This window comes from Electrophorus electricus, chromosome 21, assembly GCF_041902795.1.
Source record: "Electrophorus electricus isolate QZ-2024a chromosome 21, ASM4190279v1, whole genome shotgun sequence".
Lineage (NCBI taxonomy): Eukaryota > Metazoa > Chordata > Actinopteri > Gymnotiformes > Gymnotidae > Electrophorus > Electrophorus electricus.
This window is the reverse complement of record NC_137517.1, coordinates 18,208,226-18,228,426: the sequence shown is the minus strand read 5'-3', so window position 1 is coordinate 18,228,426 and position 20,201 is coordinate 18,208,226. Positions and strand designations below refer to the sequence as shown.

The window sequence follows — 20,201 nt, the reverse complement described above, 5'->3', positions numbered from 1 at the left end:
TTATGTAAATACTGATTCACACCACAAGATGGGGATGTTTGATTTCCTATTTCTGCTGTGGATAGAATATGTAGAAAACATCTATTCTGTCTCTTAGAAAATGATGGGTAACAGTAACTTTACATGGCTTGAATGACTAAATGTAAGTAATGTATATCCATAGTCTCAAATACTCAAATTCATATGAAAATACAAATATATAAACTGAAGAGAGTTCAGTCAGGGACAGGACATGGTGTTCATGGTGTTCACAGTAAACTCAGTACAAGCGTAAGTTCACTACATGGAGTCTCACCCTGCACTGTGGTGTTGACAGGATTACTGCTCCAAGATTCAGAATTATAAAATGATTTTCTTGCCAATATAAATTTGAGGCTCTGGTTAAATTGGTCTAATAATAAACATGTGAAATCTTTAAATTCTGACCTCTGACTAAGAGCCAGCTGTGTGGTGACTCTCCTCTCTCTGGGTGTTTACAGTAGTAGACACCGTCATCTGACTTTGAGACAGTATGGATGGTGATTTCTCCTGCAGTCTGGGTCTGGATGAGTGATCCATCTTTATATAAATCAGCTCTGAGGTGTGATGTGATAGTGGGGTGAAGTAAACAGTGTAGAGTCAGAGGATCTCCCTCAGTCACAGGATGGACAGAACTCTCCAGAATCACATCACCATCTAGAACAGAGAAATCACTTTAGTCATCTTTTACAGAGAGAAGGATTCCAGCATGAATACTGAATATTACACAACAGGGACACAGAACACACACACAATACACCCAATTATTGGAAAGCAGACTAACGTCTCTCTCTCTATCTCTCTCTCTCTCTCACACACACACACACACACACACACACACACACACACACACACACACACACACACACTGAGAACATGTTAAACAGCTTTTCTTATTAACTCTAGTTAACAGTTTTCTTAGTCAGTAACTGATAGTTCTATATATTGTGAACTATAATATAGTTATCAAACATTTCCTTTTCTGCTTAACTAGTGAGTGCATACATGCAGACTCACTGTGCACTGTGATGTTAACAGGATTGCTGCTCCCTCCAGATTCAGACTGACACCAGTACACTCCAGTGTGGGATGTGTAAAGGGATCTGATGGTGCATGTAGATCCTGTAACTGATCCCCAGTCTGATGAACAATCTGACACATTCCCACTGTGTGTGTATCGTCTCACTCTCCATCCAGTAGAGTCACTCTGTCCCTCACAGCTCAGTGAGAGAGAGTCACCTCTAAAGTGTTGAGTTCTGCTGGGACTGATGATCAGAGAGACTGCAGGAGACAGACCTTAGATACAGAAATTATACATCACGTGTTATTATTATTGTCTTATCATAGCAAAAGTGTAGTGAACACGTTTAACATGGAAATATTACAACCAGTTTGATGCCTCCTTTCATGATTGAAAACCACTAATGCAATCTAGTTAATAACATATAACTAAGCTCTTGATTGTGTGTGTGTGTATGACAGTGATTGATGTTTCACAAACACACACACACACACACAAACACACACACACACACACACACACACACACACACACACAAACACACACACACACACACACACACACACACACAGCTGTTGTATGTCCTCACCAGTGATCCATAGTGGGTGTGTGTTGCTGTACTGTGTCTGATAGGCTGGTTCTCCTCTCTCTGCTCTGCACACATAAACTCCTGTGTGATGTAGAGCAGCAGGACTGAGAATGTAGGAGCCTCCAGCTCCTCTGATGCTGTCTGAGAGGAGCTCAACACAATACCTCACATAGCTATGATTGTGTATTACTGGAGTTAAACATTCTCTGTAGGGAACAGCTCTGTACCAGCTGAATGTCCAGCCTGTAGAGGAGTCTCTGACCTCACAGCTTAGACTCACTGAGACTCCTTCAGTCAGCCAGATCTGTGGAGACACACTCAGTAATGCCTGGGGTCTCTCTGTAACGCAGCAAATATAAAATCCTGGGTGTTTAAAATCACGCACACACAATAACAACCTTGCTATGAATGTCTATTGGCTGAATTCACAGTCCAAACTCACCTGACACAGTTAATGTAATAGCATTACTGATCTCTGAGCTCTGAGAGTCTCTTCCCCTGTACCCTCTGCAGGTGTATGTACCACTGTCATACTGTACAACAAAGTTGAATGTGTATGTATTGGATGTGACATATGGGTAGATACTGTTGCCATCCTCATACCAGCTGTATGTCCACCCAGTGTCTCCTTCTCCCTGTATGTCACATCTGAGAGTCACAGTCTCTCCTCTGAACACGTGATTATCAGGACTTACACTCACAACAGCTTTAACATGACCTGCAGAAACATTAAACATTTGAATTCTTCATTCAGTTACTTTGAAAACAAATAAATTACACAGATCTAAATCTAAATCTACCACACCAGTCAGTGCTGTCTGGTCCTGCACATGTTTTAATACTAAATAAATTCATTAATTATAAAATACATACACTAAAATGCTAAATGTGTAAATTAATACATTTAAAATAGCAAATTTTCATAAATGTCTAATGACATCATTCCAACATTTCATGTTTCATCTAATAACTGAATAGAGTTAGAATGGCAGTTTGGGTTTTAAATAATATATAAACAGAATATTAATCACCTTGAGCAAGTCCAACTTGAACAAATGAAATCAGCACTATAAACATAAAAGAGGGAACATATGAATATGAACAATTAATTAATTTATTAAATAAAAAAACCTGACAGCAAAACATTTCAGACACAATTAAAATAAAAGTATCATTGTTAATTTAACCATGAACACCTTAACATGTTGGTTACCACTATGTATAATTGTTCATTTAATAAAAACACCTTAACATGCTAGATAACACTTTGAATAAATGTTCATCTAAACTCTATTTCAAAGTGAGTGGGGAAAATGACTTCTGTTTTCACAAGCACCCTAATTAAACAAAAGTGAAAGAAATGAATCCTACACGATAAAACATCTTTAGAGAACTTTAGAGCGCTGAAGGTTTTGAACACAAGGGGGCGTCAGTGATTTATGTTTCGCTGGACAGTGGTGTGTGCTGTGGTATGAGCAGATTCACTACTGCTGTTTCACAGTTCCACAGTGTCTGTTACTTATGGACATCCTATCCAGCATTCTCTAAGTGTTTAGAAGGTTTATGAAGAATGAACACACACTGTGTAACGTGGAGCGATAGAGAGCTGGACGCAGACGCTGAGAAGAGCGAGATTTATTAAGGGCAAATCCAGAATCTGGGTCATTAAGACAGTCCAGGGTCATAGCACTGATACGAACAGATCCAGGAAATATATTAAACAGAAAGCAAAACACGAAAATTGGAAAATAAATCAACAGGCAAACGGAGAGAAAACAGGGTACAGATACACAGACAACAAGGCAGAACCCAGAACACTGACTGAATAAACGTGAAACAAGACAAGAGCTCAGACAACGGCTTAGTACAAACACAATGAGGAGATAACGGCTAGAACAATGACCAGCAAGACATTGAGGAAAACACTGGGTTTAAAAACACGACCTAACAAGGTAGAAACGAGGAACAGGGGAAACTAATGAAGGCCAGAGAACTAAACGAGGGGCTGAACTAACGAAACCAAAACAAGGAATCACATGGAGATGAAAACCAGGATGGGAACAAAAACAGAAAGAAGATGAATGCAGCGATTGGATCGTGACACAGATTCACTAATCTGCTGAATTTGTGAATCTGTTTCTGAGATTCTTGTATGGGATTAATTGTTAAATAGTCATGCAGTATTAATGGGAGAAAATAAAAGTGTTTGTGAGCTGTTCCAGGACTGTAGAACTGTTGTTCTCCATTTCTGCTGATAACATGAAGCTCTGACAAAGAATCCAGTGGAGTTGTGTGTGTGCCGCCTCTCTGCTAATACTACATATTCATGTGGTAGTGGGTCCTTCGTTAGGGGTGTAGGTGTTGGTGTTCCTGGTTGAGTGAGTGTGAGTGGATCCTTTGTTGGGGAGGTTTTGTCTGTGAATTGAGCTTGTGCTCAGCAGAGAGCTCAGCTGAGTTACTGTGTCAGTGTTCAATTGTGTGTGTTGAGGTTCTTGTGAAAGGGTTTCCTTTCATATCTATAAAATGAAGACTCTCTTCCCTCAGGCTGAAAACTACCAGTATGTGTTGGTCATGATCATTCTTCCCCCTCTTAATATAAGTGTCTTCTTGTATATACTTTGAACCTCAAATACGGTTTGGCTTGAAACGCAATGGAAGACAAGCATAGAGACTAACCCCATGCTGATAGTTAGGTGTGACGGCCGAGTGCCACAGGGCAAGGAACAGGACACTCAGATCTGTCTCGATGTGGACAGACATTTATTAATCAAGAACAAACAATAAACACTGTGGTACTGACATTAAACACGCAATGTAGTGTGATACAAACGATGAACTCTAAACATGCACAGAAACAAAAGCACAAACGAAAACATTAACATGTGCTAACAACTTCAAGTACATCTAACAATGACTGACAATGACCCCCCCCCACACACACACACAGGGAATAAAATACATACATAAATGAAACAAACAACTGGATGCAGGTGTGGTTACAAACAAGACACAAGACACTGAACACAGTCAACAGTGAACTCTCCCTGCACATGACAGGATGTACCACATGACCAATGGAAGGAGAGTGAACCGAGACATTAGGAATCTAGGGGGTCTTCTTCACCCCACACTTTGTAGATTATTGAAATCCACTCTTCACTGGTCTAACTGCTAAAACTCTGACAAACTCATCTGCTAGAGTCGTAAGCATCCATATCACTTCCGTGTTTCATCAGTTACACTGATGTGCAGAAGTACACTGGTAACTGGTCTGTTCCCATATTGAGTACAAAAATGTACAAAGAACTTCTCCTCCTGCTCTCCAGCCCAGTACATCAAACAGAACCCTTTCCATAACACATCTGGATACAGTGAGAACACCTGAGCACATGGAAGTGAAACTCTGATCCTCCCTTCTGAGGGAACTACACAACTAACACACATAATCTCATCAGTCAGGATCCTCAGCCTGCACATTACCAACTTCATACAGCACCTCTCACTCTAATGAAGACATAAACAGAACATTTACTCACAGAGCACCACAGGGAGTGGACTGAGCTCCATACTGTCCCAGTAATGACAGACTGACTGAGTGACTGTGTGTGTTAGTCTCAACACTTCCTGTTTTCTCAGAATTATTGCGAGTTATTATAATGAGGTTATTTTAAGTTTCTTTACTATATGTGGTGTGTGTGCAAGCACATTTCTGAGAAAGAGAGAGAGCGAGAGGGGGGAGAGTGAGAGGAAGAGAACAAGCGAGGGAGAGAGAGAGAGAGAGAGAGAGAGAGAGAGAGAGAGAGAGAGAGAGAGAGAGAGGAGGCCATGGTTCCATTTTATATTAAGTGCCTCCACTGTGTGGTGTGTATGTTGGACACAGTGAGGCCATAATTATTCATCATAATTATTATAAAGAATATTATTTATTGGAACTCATTTATTTAATGTAAATGTGTTGAATACACATTTGCAGGACCTCCATGCTGGGGGATGGAACAGGAGGCAGCGCTGATCCACTTCTCTCCCCTGGAGCAGTTTGTCCTGCTCCAGCACACAAGGGTAGCAGTCAGAGGAAGAGCACTAGAGAATTCCTCAGGGTGTCACACAGGGACAGACACACGTGTTCTAGTATCAAGCCCTCATCACTCAGACACCACAGTAAGATCACACTCTAAACACTTTAACACCAGATCCATGCAAACCCAACACAAAGTTTGTGGAAAGTAGAAAAGAGAATGTGCAGGTGAAAGAAGAGAGAATTAAGTCTGATTCTGCACACTTTAAATTAATATTATTAAACACCACTGAGTATCATTAACATGAAGTAGAGAGCAGGTCACTATTTATCACCTCTAATAGTCCATAACACCCACCACCCTGCACTTCCTCCCTCTGCTACACAGCTGAAATAGAACAGAAGCCTCATCACTCACCTCTCTCTGAACTCATGCCTCCATTTTATTACTGTGTGTGTGTGTGTGTGTGTGTGTGTGTGTGTGTGTGTGTGTGTGTGGGTGTGTGTGTGTGTGTCCATGTTGTTGGGTATTAATAATCTATTGTTTCTACTTCGTTGTTGATTTTGAGACACAGAGGTACAAAAAGATGAATGATAGATGGTAACTGCAGGATTGATGTTAAAGATAGTAGATAAGTATTTGGAGACTTGTTTGAGGCCCCATTTACTCTTGAACTCACTGTCCTAAGATGCCTCTTGTGGCTCTCAGTGGTACTACATTTTATATCCTTCTATTTACTTTTCACAGAACTTAGAGTAGAACATATCATACAGCTCTATCATACAGTTGTACACCTCTATAATACAGATGCACAGCTCTATCATACAGGTGTACAGCTCTATCATACAGGTGTACAGCTCTATCATACAGGTGTATACCTCTATGTTACAGGTGTACAGCTCTATGTTACAGCTGTACAGCTCTAACATACAGGCCTTAGTATTCTTCAAGGTGTAACTGTGATGCAAATGTTATTTGATTACATAATTACACTTTTATGCACTGCCTGGCCAAAAAAAAGGTCACACACTCTAAGATTTATTTGGACCACCTTTAGCTTTGATTACGGCATGCATTCACTGTGGCATCGTTCCCACAAGCTTCTGCAATGTCACAACATTTATTTCTGTCCAGAGTTGCATTAATTTTTCCCCAAGATCTTGTATTGATGATGGAAGATTTGGACCACTGCTCAAAGTCTTCTCCAGCATTTCCAAAAAATTCTCAATGGGGTTCAAGTCAGGACTCTGTGGTGGCCAGTCACTGTGTGAAAATGATGTCTCATGCTCCCTGAACCACTCTTTCACAGTTTGAACCCGATGAATCCTGGCATTGTCATCTTGGAATGTGCCCGTGCCATCAGAGAAGAAAAAATCCATTGATGGAATAATCTGGTCATTCAGTATATCAGGTACTCAGCTGACCTCATTCTGTGGGCACATAACGTTGCTGAACCTAGACCTAACCAACTGCAGCAACCCCAGATCATAGCACTGCCCCCACCAGCTTGTACGGTGGGCACTAGGCATGATGGGTGCATCACTTCAGCTGTGTCTCTTCTTACCCTGATGTGCCCATCACTTTTATTACCAGTAAGGTTAATGTGCACTTTTATTACCAGTAAGGTTAATGGGGACTTTTATTACCAATAAGGTTAATGTGCACTTTTATTACCAGTAAGGTTAATGGGTACTTTTATTACCAGTAAGGTTAATGGGGACTTTTATTAACAGTATATGTTTATGGGGACTTTTATTAACAGTTAACATGTGTACAGGTCCTGGTTCCTCCTCCTCCTCCTCCAGTCTCTGTTACAGTCAGAGAACCTTCAGCAAACACAGATCCAGTGCTGATAGAAACACAAGAGAAGCTCCTTATAATGGGCTTTTATTAACAGTAAAGTTAATGGGGACTTTTTTTAACAATATATGTTTATGGGGACTTTTATTTACATTACAGTTAATGGGGGACTTTTATTAACAGTATAGTTAATCGAGACTTTTATTAATAGTATACATAATTGGGACATTTATTAACAGTATGGTTAATGGGGACCTTTATTAACAGTATGGTTAATGGGGGCTTTTATTAACAGCATAGTTAATTTGGGCTTTTCATTAATAGTATGTGGCTTTTTAACAGTAAAGTTAATGGGGACTTTTTTATTACCAGTATAGTAGTTAATCAGGACTTTTATTAATAGTAAAGGTAATGGGGACTTTTTTCTTAACAGAGTAGTTAATGGGGACTTTTATTACCAGTGTAGTTTATGGGGACTTTTATTAACAGTATAGTTAATGAGGACTTTTTTTAACAGTAATGTTAATGAGGACTTTTATTAACAGTAACGATAACAGTAAAGCGTCTTTCTCAGCCAGTTCCATCCAGCAGGTTGTGCACCAGCAATCAGCCTCACAAACACACCCAGACCCAGTGTTACTCACTACTGCCCCTCTATATCTGATGTATATTTGATTATTTGATGTCCTGTGTATAATTACACATTCTGAACCCAGACTTATTCAAGCACTGCGTCTATAAATCTTGAAATTATATAGTAAGGCTTAATTAGGCGCTTTAATGTTAATGTTTTGATGTTTTAATTAAACTTTATTGATCCATTATTGTCCATGGTTTCTCCCTCGTCAGAGTTCCTCTCTTTATCGAGATGTATCTTATTCTGTGTTATACGATCGTTTCTGAAATGTATGAATGTTAAAGTGTTAAATGTTGACACTAACCTAACCTAGGTTGCCGGACCCTATTAGACAGTTTGTAACATTAGAGTGGATGTGTTCAGCACTGTTATAACTCCATAAAGTGTTACACCGAGTTATGAATTACATTTACATTAACTGTCTATCACACCTTCTTAATCAGAGGGAGATGTAGCTCAGTGGTAAAGTCCATGCTTTGCATATATAAGGCTCTGGGTTCAATCTCCATACAAGCTTTTCTTATCGTTCATTATTTTTTGAAAATGTATTTAGTTAATCACGCCTGTAACGCTGTAGACACACAATAGCTTTAGAAAAAACATCCCGCTTGTCCACTGACGCCATGTCTCCTCGTCTCGCCTGTAATACCCTGTCCTTACCACGAGAGGGCGCCATACAGATTATATCCGTTCAGTCAAACTCGTGGGGATGAACTGACTTCTCTAACGTCATTTACAGCGTTTTAGCGCTACACGACCCAAAGAACATCCTAATTTAGCTGAAGAAAAGTACGAAATGTTGTTGAAACGACAGCTTACCGCTCAGTGTTCGTTCTCTTATAATAATCGTTGTTAATTTTAAACGCGTGTGCTAGATTTTCTAAGTCTTATTATTAATAATGTGGTAGATATTAAATGGCTGACTGTTTCCCCTCAACTTCAGCTCAGTCTTCAAATCTCTGGAATGACAAAATAAAGAGAAAAACTTTAAAATCAAATATATGATCATGAACCTATATATGTTAGTTATATAGAAATCATATTCCATTATACAACAGTAGCAGTGGCTGTGATAGTATTGGCTTTAATTACACTGATTACAAACAATACAAGTGACCAGTCAAAAGCTTTTAAATGAAGTCGTGTGTGCGATGGACTTTTGGTCCACTACTGAGTCCAAGTTCCTCAAAGGGACAGCAGTCACTATATAATTCCTCCAGAGTTAGAAAACCCTGTTATGTTGCTGTAGAGACGTCTGACCTGACCAGTCACTATATAATTCACACACACACACACACACGCACACACGCACACACACATACACACACACACACACACAGAAATAACATAAATGGAGGCATGAGCTCAGAGGGAGGTGAGTGTTGTGGTTTCTATTTCAGCTGTGTAACAGAGGGAGGAAGTGCAGGGTGGTGGGTGTTATGGACTGTTAGAGATGATAAATAGTGACCTGCTCTCTACTTCATGTTACTGATACTCAGTGGTGTTTAATAACATTCATTTAAAGTGTGCAGAATCAGACTTAATTCTCTCTTCTTTCACCTGCACATTCTCTTTTCCACTCTCCACAAACTTTGTGTTGGGTTTGCATGGATCTGGTGTTAAAGTGTTTAGAGTGTGATCATCTTACTGTGGTGTCTGAGTGATGAGGGCTTGATACTAGAACACGTGTGTCTGTCCCTGTGAGACACCCTGAGGAATTCTCTAGTGCTCTTCCTCTGACTGCTACCCTTGTGTCCTGGAGCAGGACAAACTGCTCCAGGGGAGAGAAGTGGATCAGCGCTGCCTCCTGTTCCCTCCCCCAGCATGGAGGTCCTGCAAATGTGTATTCAACACATTTACATTAAATAAATGAGTTCAAATGAATAATATTATAATAATGATGATGAATAGTTGGCCTCACTGTGTCCTACATACACACCACACAGTAGAGACACTTAATATAAAATGGAAACCATGGCCTGTTCTCTCTCTCTCTCTCTCTCTCTCTCTCTCTCTCTCTCTCTCTCTCTACCCCCCCTTCTCTCTGTCTATGTCTATTTCCCTCTATTTCTCTCTTTCTCAGAAGTGTGCTTTGACTATGAGAACACAGGACTTGGCCTCACTATATCTAGCACTCACACCACAGACAGTAAAGACAATTAAAATAATAATGCACTTTAATTCTGAGAACACAGGAAGTGATGAGCCTTTAACACACAGAGTCAGTCCTTAGTCCGTCATTACTGGGATAGTATGGAGCTCAGTCCACTCCCTGTGGTGCTCTGTGAGTAAATGTTCTCTTTATGTCTTCATTAGAGTGAAAGGTGCTGTATGAAGTTGGTAATGTGCAGTCTGAGGATCCTGACTGATGAGATTATGTGGGTTAGTTGTGCAGTTCCCTCAGAAGGGAGGATCAGAGTTTCACTTCCATGTGCTCAGGTGTTCTCACTGTATCCAGATGTGTTATGGAAAGGGTTCTGTTTGATGTACTAGGCTGGAGAGCAGGAGGAGAAGTTATTGTACATATCTGTACTCAATATGGGAACAGACCAGTTACCAGTGTACTTCTTCACATCAGTGTAGCTGATGAAACACAGAAGTGATATTGATGCTTACGACTCTAGCAGATGAGCTTGTCAGAGTTTAACAGTAAGACCAGTGAAGAGAGGATTACAATGATCAACACTGGAGCTACTGAAACCATGGAGTAGAGTTTTAGAGGAGAAATAAACAGATTTAGTGAGGGATCTAACATGAGGTTCAAATGAAAGTGTGGGGTGAAGAAGAACCCCATGACTCCTAACTACCTACACAGGGTTGACAGCCATGACATCACTATCACTATAGAAACTGCAGCGTCTGTATATTTGGGATTTAGGTCACAGCAACATAATTTAGGAATAGAGAAGTCAGTAGAGTACAACAAACCCAAAGAATGACCACAGATATAAGTGGGAAAAGCTACATGCTGTGTGGTGTTGAAACAATTCAGTACAGACTACAAACAAACCCTGTAGAAAATCAGCAGATAACATCCACTGCTTGGACTGTTTTGTGTGTTATGGTAAATTAATAACTACAACAGTGTGATGAAACAATGTAACCTACTGTGTATATTAACATTTTAACAGACAAACTGGGTAAAAATACGGCAATCTCAAAAAAATGTAACAGAAGTAAACAATAAAGGAAGGTGACGATCAACAGGAAATGACCAAGACATACATTATTACCCTTAAGACCAACGCCTACCCCCCTAACAAAAGGCCCATTACCACATGAATCTGTTGTAGTAGCAGAGAGAACGTGCATACACAACTCCACTATATTCTTTTTCAGCAGAAATGGGGAGATGGAGAAAAACAGTTCATCCTGGTTTTGGTTTCGTTAGTTTAGCTCCTCGTTTAGTTCTCTGTCCTTCATTACTTTCCCCTGTTCCTTGTTTCTACCTTGTTAGGTCGTGTTTTTAAACCCAGTGTTGTCCTCAGTGTATTGCTGGTCGTTGTTCTAGCCGTTATCTGCTCATTGTGTTTGTACTAAGCCGTTGTCTATGGAAAGCCAAACATTTTGTATGGAAAAATATGGTGCTATTTTTCACTATGCTGTAAAATACGCTACAAAAACCATCAAAAACATCATATTTTACACCTTTTAAATGTCAGTTGAAACTCCGTAAAAAGCTTCGCGTTAAGTGCTCACAAACGGCGCTTTTACGCTATTTTGGCGTGCTTACAACGGCGTTTAAAATGCCGTTTTAAAGTATAATAAGCTCTGCCTATTGGGTTTCACAGTTAATAGACTTGAACTTGAACTTTCATTCACTCACGAACAACGTCAGACCAGATCAGTTCACTACAGATTTTAATCGGCTGATGAACCAGTGCTCAAGTTTGTTTATTTTGGGGATTTACATATGTGTTCATTCGTAAAAATACTAACCAGACACAACTAGCTAACTGATAAATGGCTGCAAAATAAAGCTCACCCAAAGATAGCTGTAGTTGGTCAGTCATGAGTTGCTTCTAGCACTAGACTGAAAGCCAGTCGAGCTTGTTGCCTAGCTAGCTATCAGAGGTGCGGGTAGTGTCGTTATAGCAACTGCTGACTTCAGACTTTTGTTCTGGTTAAAACTGAATGGAAGGGGTTATCCCCAGGTTAGAAGATGGCTAGTAAGAAATAGCCTTGTTCTTTAAAAACTATATAGATTTTAAGAGGAATAAAATCTGAATTGTAATTATCTATATGCCAATGATCATCTTAATATTTAATTATTGGCATAGGCTTTGAGACGTTTGTTGAGAGAATCTATATACAATGTCCTTTCCCCATTCATTCTAGTCCATTTGGCTTGTCTGTTCTTTTTTCTGAGTTATGAAACATTACACTGGATTTTTTTTAAGATTGGTGTGCGCTCATTTGTTTTTCTGTTTGTCTCCCATTCTATGTGCTGTTCATGTGTGTTCTTGGTCAGGTTAGTCCCTACCACAGTGGAGTCACCTGCAAGTCAGAGACACTCCTGCTGTGCTTGAAAACAAAGACCTCACCTGTATGATCCCTCACCCTCCTGAAGAGACTGAAAGACTGGGCTGGAGATTTTACTAACTAGACTGTCAGCAGCAGCTTTATTCTGTCTGGTTTGTTGACTGTGTGTCCTGTGCAGTCCAACTACAGCAGTTTCACGCTCTGACATAGCTGTGATGGACTTAATTCTCATTGTTACTCTTTTTAGGTGATTTTACATTACTAGATGCTCACACATTACTCAATGAGCACTGGTTCAGCAGCCGATTAAGATCTGTAGTGAACTGGTCTGGTATGACCTTGTTCGTGAGTGAATGCGTTCGTCTATTGGCTGTCGAACCCAATAGGCAGAGCTCATCATACAATAAAATGGTGTTTTAAATGCCGTTGTAAGCACGCCAAAAACGTTTAGAGCCCTTAAAGCGACGCTTTTTATGGCTTTTCAACTGACATATAAACGGTGTAAAATGCGGCGTTTTTAGATGGTTTTTGGAGCAGATTTTACAGCGTAGTGAAAAATATTTTGTGGTGCAAAAGCGTCCAAAACAAATTTTACAAATAAAACGCGTTTCATTTGAGGATAATTTTGACCACTTTGCCTTGTTGTCTGTGTATCTGTACACTGTTTTTTCTAGGTTTGCCTGTTGATTTATTTTCCATATTTTCATTTCCATATTTTTATTTTTGTTTAATATGTTTCCTGGATCTGTTCGTATTGGTGCTATGACCCTGGTCTGTCTTACTGACCCAGATTCTGGATTGTCCCTTAATAAATCTCGCTCTTCTCATCGTCTGCGTCCAGCTCTCTATCGCTCCACGTTACACAGTGTGTTTCTTCATATAACCTTGTAAACACTTAGAGAATGCTGGATAGGATGTCCATAAATAACAGACACTGTGGAACTGTTACGCTTCCAACAGGAACAAGGCGAGAGGTAGAATGCAAAATGCAGGAGGCGGTTTATTAAATGAGAAAACACGAACGGTAAAATAAACAGAGGCTAAGGGGTGCTGAGAGTAATATAACACACGGCTGGACTACACAGAAAAGCAATGACAACAGCGGCAACCCTGACAGAGAGACGTAACTTACCGAAGACCAAACTACAGAGCTTAAATAAGCAAGACAATCAGACACTAAACAGATACACGGGAACAGCGGAAGCTAAAACAAGGAGTGGAATAGAGGAACAGACAGGGGCGGAGAAAACGAAACTAAGGCATGGAACCAGGGAGAGCTGGAAGACAGGGAAACCGTGACATCAGGGACGGGAGGAGAGTGGCCATTCGTGACAGGAACTGTGACACAGCAGTAGTGGATCTGCTCATACCACAGCACACGCCACTCTCCTCAGAAACATAAATCACTGTCGCTCCCTTGTGTTCAAAACCTTCAGCGCTCTAAAGCTCTCTAAACATGTTTTATCACGACAGATTAATTTCTTTCACTTTTGTTTAATCAGCATGTTTGTAAATCGGCAGTTTCCCCACTCCATTTGAAGCAGAGTTTAGACTTTATACTTGTTAAAGTAATAAACAGGATGTTATGATGTTTGTGGTTAAATGAACAGTTATACATACTTTTTTTTTAACTGTCTGCAATGTTTTGCTATCATATTTTCTTTAAGAAATTAATTATTTCATTGCTCATATTCATATGTTCCTCTTTTTATGTTTATAGCGCTGATGTCATTTGTTCAAGCTGGACTTGCTCAAGGTGATTTATTTCATATATTTGTAAAGCTGAAGGGGTGGAGAGTGAACACACTTGCGAAGTGCTGAGGCGTTGGATGTTATGCGAAACTGAACTAACCAGCGAAGCCATAATATAAGGGACGGAGGGGATAGAAAAACTAAATGTGTTTATTAACAGACACAGACTAACAATACTGACTAGAACAAAGAATAAACACACAAACATAAGAGGAACAGGCTAACAGAACAATAACAGACTAATACGGTGAGGGCAAGACTAAGTTAGACAAAATAACGTTAACTAAAGTTCTAAAAGTTCAAAATATTACAGATGAGGGAACAGCAGAGAACTAAACAAGGAAAACAACAGACAGAGAGGGAAACTAAACATGAACGCAGGGCGAGGATGCGAGATTAAACAGGAATATACAAACTACATACGAGCAGGAACAAATGAGATCTAATGAGAGACAAACAGGGGCTAGAACAAACGACAAATAACTAAACCCAGAGGCGCTAGAACAAACGACATATAACTAAACACACAGGGTCCAGAACAAACGACATATAACTAAACACACAGGAGCCAGAACAAACGACATATAACTAAACCCACAGGCGCCAGAACAAATGACATATAACTAAACACACAGGCGCTAGAACAAACGACATATAACTAAACACACAGGGGCCAGAACAAACGACATATAACTAAACACACAGGGGCCAGAACAAACGACATATAACTAAACACACAGGAGCCAGAACAAACGACATATAACTAAACACACAGGGGCTAGAACAAACGACATATAACTAAACACACAGGCGCCAGAACAAACGACATATAACTAAACACACAGGGGCCAGAACAAACGACATATAACTAAACAAAAGTAGGAACGGGCTTCACACAGGAATGTAATCAGAGACAAACTCGGAACAGCTGGACACAAAGGGGAGGAGACACGGAACCATGGAGACCAACAACAACCTGGAAGTGACTCGGTTGCTAGGGAAACGGGGAACGCTCAGGTCTGCGGACGTGACAAATTTAAACTCTTTTGTTCAAATAAACTCTTGGTAGTCAGTAACATAATACACACTAAGTCCACATGTATTCTGTTTCTTGTGGAGGGCAAAATGGAAACTATAACTGTGCTTTTACTCTGCTGTTACAAAAGTGTTTAAGTGACATAAAAGAGCATCTCAGTCCTAATTACAAATGTCACATTACTGGACAAAGTGTCCAAGGTGGTACTGGATGGAATAATTAAGTGACTCACAGTCATGGGTTCACGTTTTACCTTCCAAATCATAATCAGATCCCACATAATCTCCAGATATTCTCCACAAAACACAGTGATTAACAGATTTGAATGCAGCATCGTGGGTCTAACCTGTTTGTTATAATATATGTAAATACAGAGTGACTCCAGGAAGACACTGGGGGTCAGTCAGCTGTAACATGCAGTGTTCTCCATCTCTTTCCACAGATTTACCCACAACTACACTGACTGTGGAGCCTCAGAGTCCTGTGTTCACTGGAGAGTCAGTCACTCTGAAGTGACTGTGAGGTTCAGGGTTATTATTGGTGGACATATCAGTGGTGGTATAAGAAGAAAGCTCAGAGTCAGTGGACTACATTGTCTCAGTCTGTGTTTGACACTGTAAACAGAGACACTCTCACCATCAGTGGAGATGCTGTAGTTAATGGGGATGAGTACCGGTGTAGAGGAGAACGATATTACAGATCAAGAACATCACAGTACAGTAACATTGTTACCCTCACTGTATACAGTAAGATTACTGTCATTTCATGAATTTAATGTCTATTTTATTAACTTAAATTATTGTTTGTTAAATAATTTACACTATTTGTATTCAGTAGCATAATACACACTCCATGTGTTGTGTTTACTAGGCAATAATGAAATTGAAGATGTACAGTAATTACAGTTACACTACATGGTATTAGAGCTGTACTGTAATTACAGTTACACTGCATAGTATTAGACCTGTACTGTAATTACAGTTACACTACATGGTATTAGAGTTATACTGTAATTACAGTTACACTACATGGTAATGGAACTGAAATGCAAACTTACTTTTTTTTTCGTTATCTTAGTGTTACTATGTCATTACAAACATATAATGGATCTTAAAAGTGATACTCAAAATTGCTAACAACAAATCAGCTCTGTTGGAGCAGGTGAAACACTGAACAGGGCTGTACTGTGGTCCTACAGGACCTTTATTTTGACAGCCCTACTTTAAAGGAAACATTTGTTTCCCCCCTGCACTACAAGACCTGATCTCACTAATAGCGCCCCCTTCTGTGTTGAAGAAGAGAGTACACAGTGACCTCACATAGTCTGGAGCAGAGAGACGTCTACTTCTCAGTAACCAGCAGCCAGTGTTCAGTTTTAGTAGGTTTTATAAAATTCCAACACATGATCTTATTGAGAGGTGAACATAAAAGCAGAATTTAAGTACTGTGTGATTTCTACAATGGAGAATGAGCTGGTTCAGACTGTGCAGTCAAGTTTCAAGTTTCAAGTTTGGTTTATTAGCTATCAGAGGTGCGGGTAGTGTCGTTATAGCAACTGCTGACTTCAGACTTTTGTTCTGGTTAAAACTGAATGGAAGGGGTTATCCCCAGGTTAGAAGATGGCTAGTAAGAAATAGCCTTGTTCTTTAAAAACTATATAGATTTTAAGAGGAATAAAATCTGAATTGTAATTATCTATATGACAATGATCATACACAATATAACTCGCAGTGAAATGGTTTGAGAGTGCCCTGTCCAAACTGAAGAAAAAAAAAGGGTGCATAAGGTGAAAAAAACTAAATTAAAATAAATAAATAAATACATGCATAAATTATATATATATATATATATATATATATATATATATATATATATATATATATATATATATATATATATATATATATATATACACACACACAAAATATATATAACAATGTATGTACAACATATGTATATATACACAATGTACAATGTAGATATAGATATATGTATATGTACACAATGTACAATTCCATCTTACAAATTTACAGATTTACAGTCACATGGTAGTGGTGGTCCCCACAGTTTATCAGTTTCCCTGATTCAGGGCCCGAATGGCCTGTGGGAAGAAGCTCCTCTTCAGTCTCTCTGTCTTGGTCTTCAGGGAGCGAAAGCATTTCCCTGACCTCAACAGAGAGAAGAGCCTATTGTTGGGATGGCTGGGGTCCTTCACAGTCCTCCTGGCCTTGGTCTGGCACCGCTTTTAATAGATGGTCTGCAGGTCAGGAAGTTCTGTATGAGTGATGCGCTCTGCTGAACGCACTACCCTTTGGAGTGCTTATCTGTCCTGCTTGGTGCTGTTCCCAAACCAGACTGTGATGTTCCCTGTGAGGATGCTCTCGATAGTGCGGTGTAGAAGTTCCGCAGTACCTTGGAGGGCAGTCTGAAGTCTTTTAGGCGTCTGAGGTGGTAAAGACGCTGATGAGCCTTCTTTGCCAGGGAGTTGGTGTGGCGGGACCAGGACAGGTCCTGCGAGATGTGAACTCCAAGGTACCTGAAACTATCTACTCTCTCCACCGTGGTTCCATTGATCCTCACAGGTTGGTAGTGCCGCTCCTGCTTCTTGCTGCAGTCCACAATCAGCTCCTTTGTCTTGCTGACGTTTAGGAGGAGATTATTTCCCTGGCACCAGTTTTCAAGGTGTTTAATCTCCTCCAGGTAGGCCCTCTCATCGTTGTCCGAGATCAGGCCCATGACGATGTTATTGTCAGCAAACTTGACAATGATGGTGGAGCTGGAAGTGGCTGTGCAGTCGTAGGTGTACAGTGAGTAGAGCAGGGGGCTTAGGACACAACCCTGAGGAGCTCCAGTGGTGAGGGTGAGGCTGGATGAGACGCAGTTGTCCACCCGTACTGATTGTGGTCTGTCAGTTAGGAAGTTGGAGATCCAGTCGCATAGGGAGGTATGCAGTCCTAGATCCTCCAACTTAGTAGTGAGTAGGGAGGGGATGATAGTGTTAAATGCTGAACTGTAGTCGACAAACAGCATAATGTAGTCGACAAACAGTCTAACTTGACACAAATATTAATTAGAGAAACTATCACACTCACATTTGAATGAGCAGGAGAGAGTGTAACTGCCTGGACATACTACTGACACAGGGGGGCAGTAGAGTTCACTCCTCTTATCAAAACCGTTATAAGTGACATAAAAGAGCATCACAGTCCTAATTACAAGTGTCACATTACTGGACAAAGTGTCCAAGGTGGTACTGCATGGAATAATTAAGTGACTCACAGTCATGCGTTCACGTTTTTCCCTCCAATCACAATCAGATTCCACATAATCTCCAGATAATCTCCACAAAACATAGTGATTAACAGATTAGAATTAGAATGCAGCATTGTGGGTCTAACCTGTTTGTTATAATATATGTAAATACAGAGTGACTCCAGGAAGACACTGGGGTCATTCAGCTGTAACATGCAGTGTTCTCCATCTCTTTCCACAGATTTACCCACAACTACACTGAATGTGGGGCCTCAGAGTCCTGTGTTCACTGGAGAGTCAGTCACTCTGAAGTGTGAGGTTCAGGGTTATGATGGGTGGACATATCAGTGGTATAAGAAGAAAGCTCAGAGTCAGTGGACTACAGTGTCTCAGTCTGTGTTTTACATTGTAAACAGAGACACTCTCACCATCAGTGGAGATGCTGTAGTTAATGGGGATCAGTACCGGTGTAGAGGAGCACAATATTACAGACCAACAGCATCACAGTACAGTAACACTGTTACCCTCACTGTACATGGTAAGATTACTCTCATTTCATAAATGTAATGTCTATTTTATTAACTTATTGTTTGTTAAATAATTTACACTATTTGTATTCAGCATCATAATACATGCTCCATGTATTATGTTTACTAGGCAAAAAGGAAATTACAGTTGTACCGTAATTACTGTTACATTACATGGTATTGGAGTTGTACTGTAATTACAGTTACACTACATGGTATTAGACCTGTACTGTAATTACAGTTACACTACATGATACTGGAACTGAAATGCAAACGTGCTTCTTTTCTTGTTACCTTAGTGTTCCGATCTCATTACAAACTTATAATGGATCTTAAAAGTGATGCACAAATTTATTACAATGAGTGAGCTCTGTTAGAGCAGGTGAAACACTGAACAGGGCTGTACTGTGGTCCTACAGGACTTTTATTTTGACACCCCTACTTTAAAGGCGTTTGTTTCCCACCTGCACTACAAGACCTGATCTCACTAATAGCGCCCCCTTCTGTGTTGAAGAAGAGAGTACACAGTGACCTCACATAGTCTGTAGCAGAGACACGTGTACTTCTCAGTAACCAACAGCCAGTGTTCAGTTTTAGTAGGTTTAAGCTTCCAACACATGATCTTATTGAGAGGTGAACATAAAAGCAGAATTTAATTACTTCTACAATGGAGCCTGAGCTGGTTCTGAATGTGCAGTATAATTGTACAAAAATATTCAGTAGAGAGACCATCACACTTACATGTGAATGAGTTGGAGTGTAATCAACCCCATCTCAAAGTCCAGAGGGGTAACAAAGACTAGGGAACAAGGAGGCTAAGATAACACAAAGGCAAGGAGTGAAAACTTACGGGCTTTGCAAAAACATCAAAACAACCAAACACATTCAAGCCTAACAATGAACAGCAAAAACACCAGGATCAAGACAGGGTTTAAATACAAGAACCAAAAGGTAAAAACAAGGGACACGTGCAAGCAATCAAATGAGGGTAGGAGGAAAATTAAACTAAAGGTATGGAACCAAAACACACAAGACAGGGAAACCACGGAAGCTAGAACCTGGGAGGGACTA

General features: G+C 40.1%; 1 protein-coding gene across 1 annotated transcript; it reads right to left on the bottom strand.

The window, feature by feature from the left end:
• Positions 1-4,388, bottom strand: LOC145653020 (high affinity immunoglobulin epsilon receptor subunit alpha-like). The gene is made up of 5 exons (XM_081704893.1): positions 4,305-4,388; positions 1,661-1,769; positions 1,036-1,314; positions 427-675; positions 1-11 (listed from the first exon to the last, which is right to left on the bottom strand). The coding sequence occupies exons 1-5, from the start codon at positions 4,386-4,388 to the stop codon at positions 1-3; spliced, it is 732 nt and encodes a 243-aa protein (XP_081561019.1).
• Positions 4,389-20,201: the final 15,813 nt, after the last annotated feature.